This window comes from Sorghum bicolor, chromosome 3 (genome assembly GCF_000003195.3).
Source record: "Sorghum bicolor cultivar BTx623 chromosome 3, Sorghum_bicolor_NCBIv3, whole genome shotgun sequence".
In the NCBI taxonomy this organism is placed as follows: domain Eukaryota; kingdom Viridiplantae; phylum Streptophyta; class Magnoliopsida; order Poales; family Poaceae; genus Sorghum; species Sorghum bicolor.
This window is the reverse complement of record NC_012872.2, coordinates 57,140,746-57,154,048: the sequence shown is the minus strand read 5'-3', so window position 1 is coordinate 57,154,048 and position 13,303 is coordinate 57,140,746. Positions and strand designations below refer to the sequence as shown.

Sequence of the window (13,303 nt, the reverse complement as noted above, 5' to 3'; positions counted from 1 at the left end):
GCAACTTCATATTGCAAATGAGATCATCCTCAGATTGGATATGGCCCAAGATTGCAGGCAATTGTCACCACCAGAGTCGACCCTTAGGCTGGACCTGAAGATAAGGATCCTTGGCCTTGCAGCTCTGGAACGAAGCCGGAGACGCCAGGCTGCAAGAATAAATTATATTCGAGCGGGGGATGCATGTACAAAGTTTTTCCATCTGAAAATGGCGGCCAGAAAGCGTAGACAGTAGATCCCAATGCTCCGCGACAGTGATGGATCCGTGGTTTGGGACCATGACGGCAAGCAACAGATTATGCAGTCCTTCTTTGAAAATTTACTTGGCAAAAAGGTCACCAGAACACGGAATCTCAACTGGCCGCAGATCCAACCTAAAACGTTACAGCAGATACCGGGCCTGGAATTAGATAGAGAATTCACTGAAGGGGAGATCGAACAAGCAGTTCAGAGCCTGCCTAATGAAAAGGCTCCGGGGCCAGACGGATTCACAAATGATTTCTATAAAAGCTGCTGGCCGATTATTAAACATGACGTCCTCAGCGCTTTCTGAGCTTTTTACAACCAACATTGCGGGGCTTTGGACTGCCTAAATCGGGCGCAGATAGTGCTCATCCCGAAGCTTGAAGTGGCTACTGAACCAAAAGACTATCGACCAATTAGCCTTATTCACTCTTTCGCTAAGCTACTGACCAAGGTGTTGGCGAGGCGTCTATCTGTTTACATTGACAAGCTTATTTCCTCGGCGCAGAGTGCGTTCATACGGAGGAGGTGTATCCAGGATAACTTCTTATATGTCAGAGGATTGGCAAGGCACTACCACCGATCAAAAACACCGGCCTGCCTCATCAAATTCGATATAACTAAGGCCTTTGACTCTGTGTCCTGGGAATACATACTGCAGTTGCTCACCATTAGAGGTTTCCCGCAGAAATGGAATGACTGGCTAGCAATCCTACTCCGGTCATCTTCTTTGTCCATCTTGCTAAATGGATGCCCGGGACAGAGCATAACTCACCGAAGAGGCCTTCGCCAAGGAGACCCATTATCACCGTATCTCTTCATCCTTGCCATCGACGCCCTAAATAACATATTCAACCTCGCAACTGAACAAGGGTTCTTAACTCCGCTCAGAGGTAGGCAGGCCAGCCTACGCATCTCGATGTATGCTGATGATGCGGTAGTGTTCACAAATCCAAAAAGAGAGGACATATCATGCATTTTGGCAATCATGAAAGCTTTCGGTGATGCCTCGGGGCTGCAGATCAACATCCACAAAAGCTCCATAGCGCCGATCAGATGCCAAGGAATAGATTTGGATGAAGTGTTACAAGACTTCCCTGGACCGCGAGTAAATTTCCCAACTCAGTACCTGGGGCTACCGCTAACGCTAGGAAGATAAAAGGCTGTACACCTGCAGTACATCCAAGACAGAGCAAAGGGGCGGACTGCAGGCTGGCAGGGTCGTCTTCTAAACATGGCAGGAAGGCGGGAACTAGTGAGATCTGTTCTAACCTCTCTCCCAGTTTATGCCATGACAGCCTTAAAACTGCCAAAGAAGTTCCTAATAGACTTAGATAAACTCCGTAGAAGGTTCCTCTGGGCAGGAGACAAAGAGCTGACAGGAGGAAAATGTAAAGTGGCTTGGACCAATGTCTGCAAGCCGACCGCCAATGGAGGGCTAGGTATTATTGAGCTACAAAGATTTGGCCGAGCACTCAGACTTCGCTGGCTTTGGCACGCTTGGGACAGCAGAGCTAGGCCATGGGCACGACTACAGCTTCCAGTTGACAAAGATGATATCGCACTTTTCAATGCAGCGACCTCTGTGTCTGTGGGGAATAGCGAACGGGCTAGTTTCTGGTTGTCTCGGTGGCATCAGGGGCAAGCCCTAGCAGTAGCCTACCTGGCCCTTTACAAGCATTCAAAAAGGAAGAACAGATCGGTAAAAGAGGCAATCACTGACAACAACTGGATAGCTGATATTGACTACAGCATGACTGAGCAGATCATATGTGAGTTCACGGCTTGCTGGGTGCGATTGCAGGGCACTGTCCTCAGGCCTGCGGTGGAAGACAAGATCACTTGGAATCACACGGCGGATGGTCAGTATTCAGCGCGGTCAGCCTACAAGTTGCAGTTTGTGGGAATGACAGATGATCCGACAGCCAAGTGTACTTGGTCCACTAAAGCCCCCCCAAAGTGCAGATTCTTCACCTGGCTACTGCTACAGAATAGGATATGGACAGCGGCTCGCCTACAGATCAGAGGATGGCCAAATGACTACTTCTGCTCCCTTTGTATTCGAAACCTGGAAACGGCAGACCACCTGTTCATGGAATGCAACTTCTCCTTACAAGTTTGGGATAGGGTAGCCACCTGGATTAGGGAGCCGTTGATGGCACCAGCGAACTGGAGAACGACGCATGAGCTCAGACTCTGGTATCTTGACCTATCCAGGGGTGCATCGCCGTTAAGGCGTGAGGGTGTTCGCTCTGTGATAATGCTGGCCTCATGGGAAATCTGGAAGGAGAGAAACAACCGGGTTTTCAATCGAAAATATACTTCATGTGTGCAGGTCTTCCGGGCCATTCAGGAGGAGGCCTTGGTGTGGATCAGAGCAGGAAACAAGGGGCTGGCTGAGTTGCTCCAGATGGCGACTTCGGTTTCCAGTTTGGGCGTTCCTGCTGCCCCTTAATTCTTCTGTATAGTTTTTTAGTTTTTAACCTTAGCTAGTTTGTTTCGCTGGTGGCTTGCTGTTTCCTTTTACTCCTTTGTGCCTAGTTCTGTAAATAGCTAGGTTGTAATCTTTAAACTCTATGTACATATTCTCCCATCGCTCTTATCAATGAAAGCCGGTAACGGATCTTTCGAAAAAAAAACACTATCTCTATCAATGAATTCCTTCTCTTAGGGCCTGTTTAGATGCAGCCAAACAACCAAAACTTTTGGAGAAATGAGCACTTTTTGGAAGAATGGATCTAAACAGGGGCTTGTAAACTTAGCTGTAAAGATTTGGAATTTGGGACCTTAGAGCTCCAAAACCGTGTAAACTTACTTGGGGACCCGTGTCATGTGTCTTGCAGACCAAAAAATTTGGGAAGCATCTAAACACCTACTTGAATGTAAAGTTTACAGCCAAAAGTTTTGGGACGTAAAGATTTTGGATAAACAGGCCCTTAGTGGCGGTGGAGGCCAGATGGGCACAGCCGCGCATGCAAGCAACGCGAGATGCAGGGCGGTCGTATTTATGGATCTGGAACTAACCTAAAATTTTAGAACTTCTTATATAAACATGATAATATTACTAGTACTACCTATTGGTAGTATATAAACACACATATACAAAACATTACTCTGAATGCGAAAGCATTATTCATCAGAAATAATTTATATACATATTAAATTACCTCACATTATGTTCATCCATGTCGTTGTCAACATTGTCTTCCATATGGCTTGATCTTCTAGATTAGCATTAGTTAGTTCTTCCACAACAACTATTGCCAATGCATCTGGATTTTTTAAAAGTATTTGTATTACTTTTAAAAAATTTATGAAAAAACCCTCTATCTGATTCTACCAAATCATCTATTCGCTTTTTCTTCTTTCTTTTATCATTGCTAGAAAGATACATCTCTGAGAAATAATTAGTCAATTAGTAACTAAATTTTAGATTCCTATCTGGCGCCTCACTGAACTCCAGAAGCCAGCAAAGTCGAACGGGGATGATAGAAATTGGAAGAGGAACTTACGGATCAGCCGATCAGGATCTACTGATCACGTGAGGGCCCTTGCTGCTCGCTTTCTGCTGCTGGATCGCCGACGCCCGGACGCCGCCAAGCCCCTCCCCTCACGCCGTCACGTGCCCATGCACAGAGAAAGTGGGGTTTTGTTACAATTTTTAAACTTTGGATTCCTTAGAGCATCTCCAAGAGACTAAGTCAAATTATATTCTAAACTACAAGATTTAGCCATTGTATAAAATAAAAAACTCACTCAAAACAAAGAGTTCCACAACAGCCTTTACATTGGATAGCTAGTGAGAACGACATGCTATATATGACAAGCGAAAGTTTAGAGATAGCAAACTTGTTATTCTAGCAAACCGGATACCATACCTATTGGGCTTTAATTTTCACTTTAAAAATGTAAAAATAGTCTAGATAACATGGATAACATATCTGTTGGAGTTGCTCTTATACTCGATGACAGAGGGGATGGGGTTTTGTTTTTAACAAGTGGGACAATACTCCCCCACCTGAAACGGGACAATCCCCTAAGGTACATAGTAGGCGCAAGCACAACACAAGAAAACACAAACCAACAAACAAGATACATGAGGTGGAATAACAAAGCTACATGCTTCAACATAACCACCCATGACGAAGACGGAGGGAGTAGGAGTTAAGGTTGGACAAGCCCATTTAAATCCAACAAGATATCTAGCTAATGATGCATATTAAAATCGTATAATATCTGTGCCACGCGATCATGTACGTGATCATGTACGCTAGTCAATAGAGTAAAATTTTCAAGCATGATCATTTTTTTTCTTAGAAAAGAACTAGAGCCGTACGCCTAGTGCATGTGTTCTACCCATCAGGAATGTCGTGCTGGATCCACGAATATGCTTAGAAGTTAGCACATACGAGGTTGTGGTCGTTATCGCAGCCACTCCCATTTGTCTTTACATACACAGCACAAGCACACTCCAACATTAGATGCCCTCCAGGAATAATACTGTTTTTTTCCAGCGTTTTTGGCCACTAATTTAACCATCGTTTCCCTCGGCATCAACGTTGACACATCTTTCAAACGCTACCCACCAGCAAAAGCACATCACTAATATCACCAATCCAGAGCACACACACCCAATTAACAAATCCTTCTTCTTTGGAATAGCAAGTTCGTTCACGCTGCTCAGACTCGACTCATGACGTCATCTCTGCGCTGTCACTATCATGCATAGCGAGCGTTGATGACACGGCATCTTGCGGATATGCGCCTCAATGTCCACCGTTAGCTTCGTTCCACACGAGGACTTTTTGCCTCGTCCCGCGCAGGTCAATTTCTTCCCCCCTCGCTTTTCTCCACCTCAGTAAAAAAAAAAAGGAGCACGCAGGGTGCCATTTTTTATGGCTTCACAGATTTTACCGTTGTGAGTGAGGCTGCCACGCGACCTTTCGCTGTGCTGAACACGTATCCGCCCCTAAAGTCCAATCAAGAGTGACGTTCTCGGTGTCCTACAGTAGTAGTACACCCACAGCACTAATGACGTGGCCAGCTTCCACGGTGTAATGTAATGTGGAGCAAGGCACTCTACTTTTTACCCACGGAAATTCCGGTTCAATATTTTGGTTCACTTCTGAATGGCAGCATCACACAGTTGACAGGTATCGACGGTAGTTTCGGTGCAGCTTTCCTCACGATCATGTTGAACTCTATAAATACAGGACAGAGATGCATTGGCTCATCCACAGCCATCATCACACATGCTCCCGAACAACAAGCACACCGCCAGCAGTCCGGCGAGTGTGAGGCCATGTCCACGGAGAACTACGACCCCTGCTACCCCGACCAGCCGGTGGTCGACCAGTACCTCCCGGTATGGGCCAGGCAGCCGGCGTTCGGCCCCAAGCCCGCCTTCATCTGGGCCGACGACGATGACCGGCGTGCCGGCGGTGGTGGCACGCCGTCGTACACCGCGCTGACATACTCCGAGCTGAACGCCGCCGTGCAACGCATGGCTCTCGGCCTCCTCGAGACCGTACGCAGGGGCGACACCGTCCTCCTGCTCGGGTCGCCGGGCCTCCGCCTCGTCAAGCTCATCTTCGCGTGCCAGCGCGCCGGCCTCGTCGCCGTGCCCATCGTGCCGCCCGACCCGTCCAAGCTCGGCACGACCGCACACGGCCATCTTCTGCGCGCCGTGTCGCAGACGAGGCCGGCCGCGGCTGTCGCCGACGCGGGGTACATTGCCAAGGTCATGGAGTCGTCGCCGGTCGCCGCGCTGAAGCGTCTGCGGTGGGTGTCGGTCGCCCACTTGGAGAGGGAGAGCGAGAGCCGTGGTTCTTCGGGTGATGACGTGGCCGCCGACGATGAGCCGCCGGGACGGACACGGACACGGACGGCGGCGTATAGGGGCTGCGCGCCCGGCGAGACGTACCTGATCCAGTACACGTCGGGCGCGACCGGCGCCCCGAGGCCCGTCGTGGTCACCGCGGGCGCCGCGGCGCACAACGTGCGCGCGGCCAGGAAGGCGTACGCGCTCCACCCGGCCAGCGTCATCGCGTCGTGGGTGCCGCAGTACCACGACTGCGGCCTCATGTTCCTCCTCCTCACCGTCGTCGCCGGCGCCACCTGCGTGCTCGCCTCGCCCGCGGCCTTCCTCAGGCGCCCGCGCCTCTGGCTCGAGCTCGTCGCCGAGTTTCAGGCCACGTGCACCCCCGTCCCGTCCTTCGCGCTGCCGCTGGTGCTCAAGCGCGGGCGCGGGGTCGGCTCCGAGCACGGCACGCGGCCACTCGAGCTCGGGAGCCTACGGAACCTTATCCTCGTAAACGAACCCATCTACAAGTCATCGGTTGACGAGTTCGTGGAAGAGTTTGGCCGCGCCGGCCTGGACGCGTCGTCCATCTCGCCGTCGTACGGACTGGCCGAGAACTGCACGTTCGTGTCCACCGCATGGCGCGGAACGGAGCCGAAACTTTGCGGCGGTGGACGGCTGAGCCTCCCGTCGTACAAGAAGCTACTGCCATCCGCGAGGCTTTCTTCCAGTTCCAGCGAGGAGACGGAGATTGACATCGTCATTGTCGATGGACACACCGGAGAGCCTGTGGAGGACGGCGTCGAGGGGGAGATATGGGTTTCCTCGCCGAGCAACGCGTCGGGCTACCTTGGGCACCCGTCGTCGTCGGCGAGCCGCGACGTGTTCCGCGCGAGGTTGCCAGGGAGAGCCGCCGGCAAGAGCTTCGTGCGCACGGGCGACTGCGGCGTGGTGCGCGGAACGGAGCGGTATCTGTACGTACTGGGCCGGACCGCGGACGCCATTGCCGTCGACGGGCAACGGCGGCGCGTGCACGCGCACTACGTTGAGACGGCGGCTTTCGGCAGCTCGCCGGGTTCGCTGCGAGGTGGCTGCATCGCCGCCTTTGCCGTGACGCCGTCGCCTTCCTCGTCCGTGGTGGTGGTCGTCGTGGCAGAGCTGCAAAAGGGGAGACGCGGCGGCGGCAACGTGCATCTTCGTAGCATCTGCGACGGCATCAGACGAGCCGTGTGGAAAGAAGAAGGTGTGAAGGTCGGGTGCGTCGTGCTGGCCGAGAGCGGTGGCGTGCCCAAGACTACGTCAGGGAAGCTCCGACGAGGCTCCGCGAGGGATATGCTCGCCGGCAAACTGTCGATGATCCCCAAGGTTTTCGAGGTGCTCTACTATGACGAATATGCCAACAATGGCCGCGCCACGTGGGTACGGCGGGGCGGCGACGACAAGGAGACGGAGGTGGGTGGAACGAGCACCACTAGTTGGGTGCCGGAAGAGGCCGCCGGAGGGGACACCGCAGGCATGGTCATCATGGCCAGATCAGGGGATGCAAGTCACCGCCTGCGTCTGCAATCATCTCTCTGAACTCTGAAGCTCATTAGCTTGCTTAGTTGCTTGTGCAGCAACTGACGAGACTGTAGTCCTATGTGAATTGTGCGGCCATTTTAATTTTACCCTTTTGCTTTCTTGCATGCGGCGTAGAAAAATCTCAGAGAACGGTTTGTCATTCTAGTTTGACATTTGTGTTATTTGGCAAAAAGCTAAAAATTACTCATCCAACGGTTTTGCAAACGGGTTTGCCATTTTAGTAAACTTGGTATTTGAGAGGCTCCCCTTGGCATATTTGGGAGTTGGCTTTTGGATTGGCAAATGCTTGCAGCCGGTTTTCCTGCGTCAATTCCGTGCGCGGCCTGGTCTCTTTGGCGCCGTTTCCTTAGTCGGTGGGAGTCCTCGCGCCAAATAGAGTCCGCGCCGCCATTGGTTTGCCGCGACTCAAAGACGCAGATCGAGTCTGCTACGTCGTTCCTCCCTGAACGCGACTGCGAACATGGGCAGCAGCTGGGGATGAGGTCCATGTAGCGGCTACTTCCACTAGGAACGGTATGCATCACGAGAAAGATGAAGGCGACGACGGACACGAACCTGCGACTGCGAGCGGCGGCGCCTCCCTTCGCGCGAAGGGAAACACGCGCGTGCGACAGAAAGACGCGCACAAAGATTTGGCTGGGTCCACTAGGTAATTGTCAAGTCCAAAATGCCAAACCATTGGGGATAGCCATATTTTTTCCTTTGCATTTGCAATTGGGAGTTGGCAAACAATAACAAATGCCAAACCAAAATTGCCAAACCATTGGAGGTGCTCTTAAGTATGTTAATAAAGTAATTGTGCTACAGCTTCGATTTTTACTGTCCATTCATAAAGAAAGGCAGGCAGATGAATGGATGCATGGCATGGCTTGTCCACATGATGCGCAAGACAACTCCCCGCTTGCTCCGACCAATGTTCTCGTCCACAACCATTCCATCCGTTCATATTTGTCAAAGAGAACTCAAAATAGGAGGCAAGTCCGTCCTATATAAATGAAACCGCTCCATCGATCATATTCATTCAACAGCAATCACATCCTCAATAAGTCAGGAGAGCGCCGAGGGGAGCTCGAAAGATCGATCAGCAATGGCGAAGGTTTCTAATAGTGCCGTGGTTCTCCTAATGCTGCTCATCGCAGCATGGAGGACGACGCCGGTGATGTCCCATGCCAAGCCGACCAAGCCAGCCGATGAGCCGGGGCTAGACTACGGACCCAGCACCGGACGCCGGTACGTATTCTCCATCAATCCCCCCATTGCCATTGCCATGCATGTAGATTTTGCTCTGGCATTGGTCTCTGCTTCAGATATGCAGTAACTAATCTTGTCATTTTTTCTTTGTCGGGGTTGAATTGATCAGGGTGAAGCCTGAGAACAAGGCAAGCACGACGCCTGAGAACAAGCCAAGCGCGCCAACAAAGCCAGATCCGGAATTTGTCAAGGCGGCAGGTGAGGCTACACTTTTGCTCAAGGCCAAGCAAGAAATGTCGAAGCGCATGGTGAAGCACATCGAGGGCATCGTCGCAAACGTGAAATTCGCGTTCCATCTGAAAGTGATGCTGCTGATCAAGTCGGCGGAGTTCATGATGACCATGGCCGGGCAGGTCGCGGAGCAGATGACACTAGTTTGCAAGCATCACCCTACTGTTGCCGCCGAAGACACCATTAAAGCGCTCAGGCTTCAGCAGGACGTTCTTAAAAAGACCACGGAACGTTGCAAGGCTGCGGCCACCGATGCTGCAATGGCACAGAAGGCCAAGATTGAGATGCTCAACGGCGTGGCGAAGGACCTCTGCGCCGTTGCAGGAGACATAGCCATCAGCATGTCATCGCTAGCTGAGGGTGCAGCAGGTAACTAATAATAATGTTTAATTAATACAGCCTCTTGTCAATAGTCAACTCAAGGTTTAGATATAGCCTCCGTCCTAGTAAATGGAAATACATCAGCTGAGAAAGGTACACTATATCAATATAAATCATGCCTTGATTACACTGCTATAACATACTCCTAACCATATCTATACAGCAAAAAAAAAAAACAAATAGAGGATGCAAACAGGCACAATTAAGCGAGCAACATGGCTACAATTTTTTTTGCGATCGTGCTTGAGCACATTTTTGCATGGCTACAAATACACCACCCACCACTAACGTTTACAGATTTTTAAGTACATATGATGAAATGTGTAACATAATGTTTTTGCTTACATTGTAGGAATTTCTGGTCGGGTAGTAGTTGGTGTCGACATCAAAGTTCGTGCTGATGTTGAGGCTAAAGCTCTGGCTAAAGTAGAAGCTGAAGCCGTTGCCGATGCTCAAGCTATGGACAAAGCTGAAGATGAAGTCGTTGCTGCGGCTGCAGCAAAAACTAAAGGCGGTGCGGGAGGATATGTAGGTGGCAAAACTTCTGGTGGTGCTAAGGCAGGGGGCAGCGGCAAAGTAGATGCTGGAGTTGGTGGCGATGCGAGCGTTTCTGGTGGTGTTTCTGGAGGTGCAAAAATCGGCGGTGATGCCAGTGCTGGAGCTGATGCCAGTGCCGGAGCTGGAGCTGGTGGCAATGCCAAAGCCAAAACTGTTGCTAAGGGTAAAGCAGCTGGAAGTGCAAAGGCTAGTGCTTCAGGGGGTGCTAAAATTAGTGGTGGCATCCACTTCTCCGCAGGTGCTAGAATTGGTGGTGGCGTTAAAGGAAAAGCTGGTGGAAGCGGCAAAGCTAAAGCTACCGCTGGTGGCAGTACCTCAAAGAGTGCTGCTGCAGTAGGTGGAGAAACTGCAGGAAATGTTGATGCGAGTGGCAAAGCTGAAGCTGGTGCCAAGGCTGGTGGTGATGCTACTGTCGGTGGTGGTGTCTCTGGAGGCGCCAAAGTTAGCGGTGGCGCTGCAGAAAAGGCATATACTGGAGCTGACGCCGGTGGAGGTGTTTCAGGTGGAGGATCTGGTGGTGCCAAAGCTGATATTGGTGGTACCGTGGGTGGTGGTGTCTCTGGAGGTGCCAAAATTGGTGGTGGCGTCAAGGGAGATGCAGGAGGCAGTGCTGGAACTAGTGCCGATGCAAGTGTTTCCGGTGGAGGATCTGGCGGCGCCGATGCTACCGTGAGTGGTGGTGTCGCCGGAGGTGCCAAAGTTAGCGGTGGCGTCAAAGGAGATGCAGGAGGGAGTGGCGAGGCCTATACCGGAACTGATGCCGATGCAAGTGTTTCCGGTGGAGGATCCGGTGGCGCCGATGCTGCCGTGAGTGGTGGTGTCTCCGGAGGTGCCAAAGTTAGCGGTGGCGTCAAAGGAGATGCAGGAGGGAGTGGCAAGGCCTATACCGGAACTGATGGCGATGCAAGTGTTTCCGGTGGAGGATCTGGTGGCGCCGATGCTGCCGTGAGTGGTGGTGTCTCCGGAGGTGCCAAAGTTAGCGGTGGCGTCAAAGGAGATGCTGGAGGGAGTGACAAGGCCTATACTGGAACTGATGGGGATGCAAGTGTTTCCGGTGGAGGGTCTGGTGGCGCCAAAGCTGATATTGGTGGTACCGTGGGTGGTGGTGTCTCCGGAGGCGCCAAAATTGGTGGTGGCGTCAAAGGAGATGCAGGAGGAAGTGGTGATGCCGCTGCAAGTACTTCTGCAGAAGCTAAGGCTGGAGGGAGCAAATCATCTGGGGGTGGGTCGGATTTTGGCTATGGTGCATCGAGCAAGGAATTATAGATGAGCAAGGAATTTTGGCCACCGTAAGAATGATGCATTCAGTATGCTCGGTCCCAAAGAATTTATTCCTATTATTTTTGTAACCAAGTGTTGTTTTACCATGCACCGGTCAATAGTGTGGAGGCAATATGGTAACTCCCCTTGACTGGACAATACCAATAACCTTTTGTATATTTTTCTTTGCTTATTAATTGACATTGTCATGTAAACCAGAACAGCCTGAGAGGCTGATTCTCATGAGAAATATGACATTTCTAATTTCATGGCTTCATCTTGGTATTGCTTTCTTGTTGATATTGTTTTCTAACGTCTACCCTCTTCAATCACCCCAAACGCACCACCTCGAAAAAGTCAGATAGACTCTCTCTCTCTCTCTCTCTCTCTCTCTCTCTATATATATATATATATATATATATATATATATATATATATATATATATCGTGTGAAAAGCAACTAAGTGTATTGTATTAGAGAACCTAGCATACTACAAAATTTGAGTTCCTCACTTGGACCAAGTTAAGAGAAGAAAAAGAATGTAGTACCGTAAGGAAAAAAACATGGGTGGGGGTACTACGGTACTACCAACTTGGCAAGAATACAACCAGCCTTCTAGATGAAGCAATAGGTAAGCACGTAAGAATCGACCACCGAATATCAACAAGGGGTTGTGTCTTTAGAAAAATGATCTATGTTGTACTGCTGCAATATGATCAAGGCCACCCATGTGATCTCATAACAAGGATGAAACTGGCAAGCTATATATATATATATATATATATATATATATATATATATATATATATATATATATATATATATATATATATATATATATATATATATGGGTTTTTTATACTCCCAGGAGTAATTACTCCATCAAGAGTACGAAGAGCGCCTGGTGTCTAGCTAGTTAGGTGATGTTTAACGGGTTGACAAACACGATCCGTTTAGTTCGAGGTGGATAGAGTAGTATTCATCTGGACGTATATAAGTGATTTTTATTTTAGAAAAATGATGGCCGGATAACTCCCGTGAAAAATGGATAAGGTTTTTAATGGATCGCTTGTGTATATATTAGGCATGTTTGGACGTACGTCTTTGGCCTGTTATATATACGTATGCTTTTGTATATGAATAAAGTATGAACACATATACTTTTTGCATAAGAGTACATATACATACTTTTTGAGAGGATTATTTATTCATACTTTTTTTAAAAAAGTATGTATACATACTAGCTTTTCTAGTATGCATATATACACCCAGATTTAGCTAGTATGTATACATACTTAAACAACACGTACGGAGATATAAGAACGAGAGTATGTATTCATATTTTTTGTTTGGGAATAAAATATATGTGCATACTTCTATAAGAATGGAGTATGTGTATATACTTATGTTGACAAAACTACACCAATATAATACTCACACCAAGAAAACAAAGCATTACTAATAAAAATCTAAAGATAATACAACAAGCCTTCGTTGCCAATTCTGGCACCCTATCCGCATAGATTCCTTTCTACTGCATGTGGCAATTTGTTCTCCTCTGCTCGATGCTCATGCCATGGAGAATGCATGCCAGGATAGATACGTCCGCCGTCGAAGGCATCACTGGATACTCACCACTGTGCGTCATCGGAGCCGCCGGCACCAGACAAGAAGCTCGAGAAATGCATGGAAAAAATCATGTTAGTTCAATTCAAAAATTAAACTAGCATATGTAGATTGGAACCAAAAGATCAAGAATAAAAAAAAAGAGATCCACCATCCGTCACCCAAGGGATCCAGTGTCATCCAGCCATGGAGAGCGCATCACCACCGCGGCACAGAGGATGTCTGTTGCGTGGAGGAGAGCTCAAACCGCTAGGAGAGGGAGCCCATGCATATGAAAGAACTCTTGCTGGCCTACTCACCGGGGACTGAGGGGGCGGGGGGTAGAAGACAGGCAACAAGTCATGATCTACCTAATGAGATCAATACTTAAC

General features: G+C 49.4%; 2 protein-coding genes across 2 annotated transcripts; both read left to right on the top strand.

Annotated features, from left to right (window-relative positions):
- Positions 5,494-7,811, top strand: LOC8058209 (long-chain-fatty-acid--AMP ligase FadD26). Its single transcript, XM_002458163.2, has one exon. It carries the CDS (start codon positions 5,546-5,548, stop codon positions 7,619-7,621), a length of 2,076 nt encoding a protein of 691 aa, XP_002458208.1. The 5' UTR covers positions 5,494-5,545; the 3' UTR covers positions 7,622-7,811.
- Positions 8,649-11,582, top strand: LOC110433840 (loricrin-like). The gene is made up of 3 exons (XM_021456631.1): positions 8,649-8,854; positions 8,985-9,475; positions 9,840-11,582. Exons 1-3 carry the CDS (start codon positions 8,712-8,714, stop codon positions 11,309-11,311), a joined length of 2,106 nt encoding a protein of 701 aa, XP_021312306.1. The 5' UTR covers positions 8,649-8,711; the 3' UTR covers positions 11,312-11,582.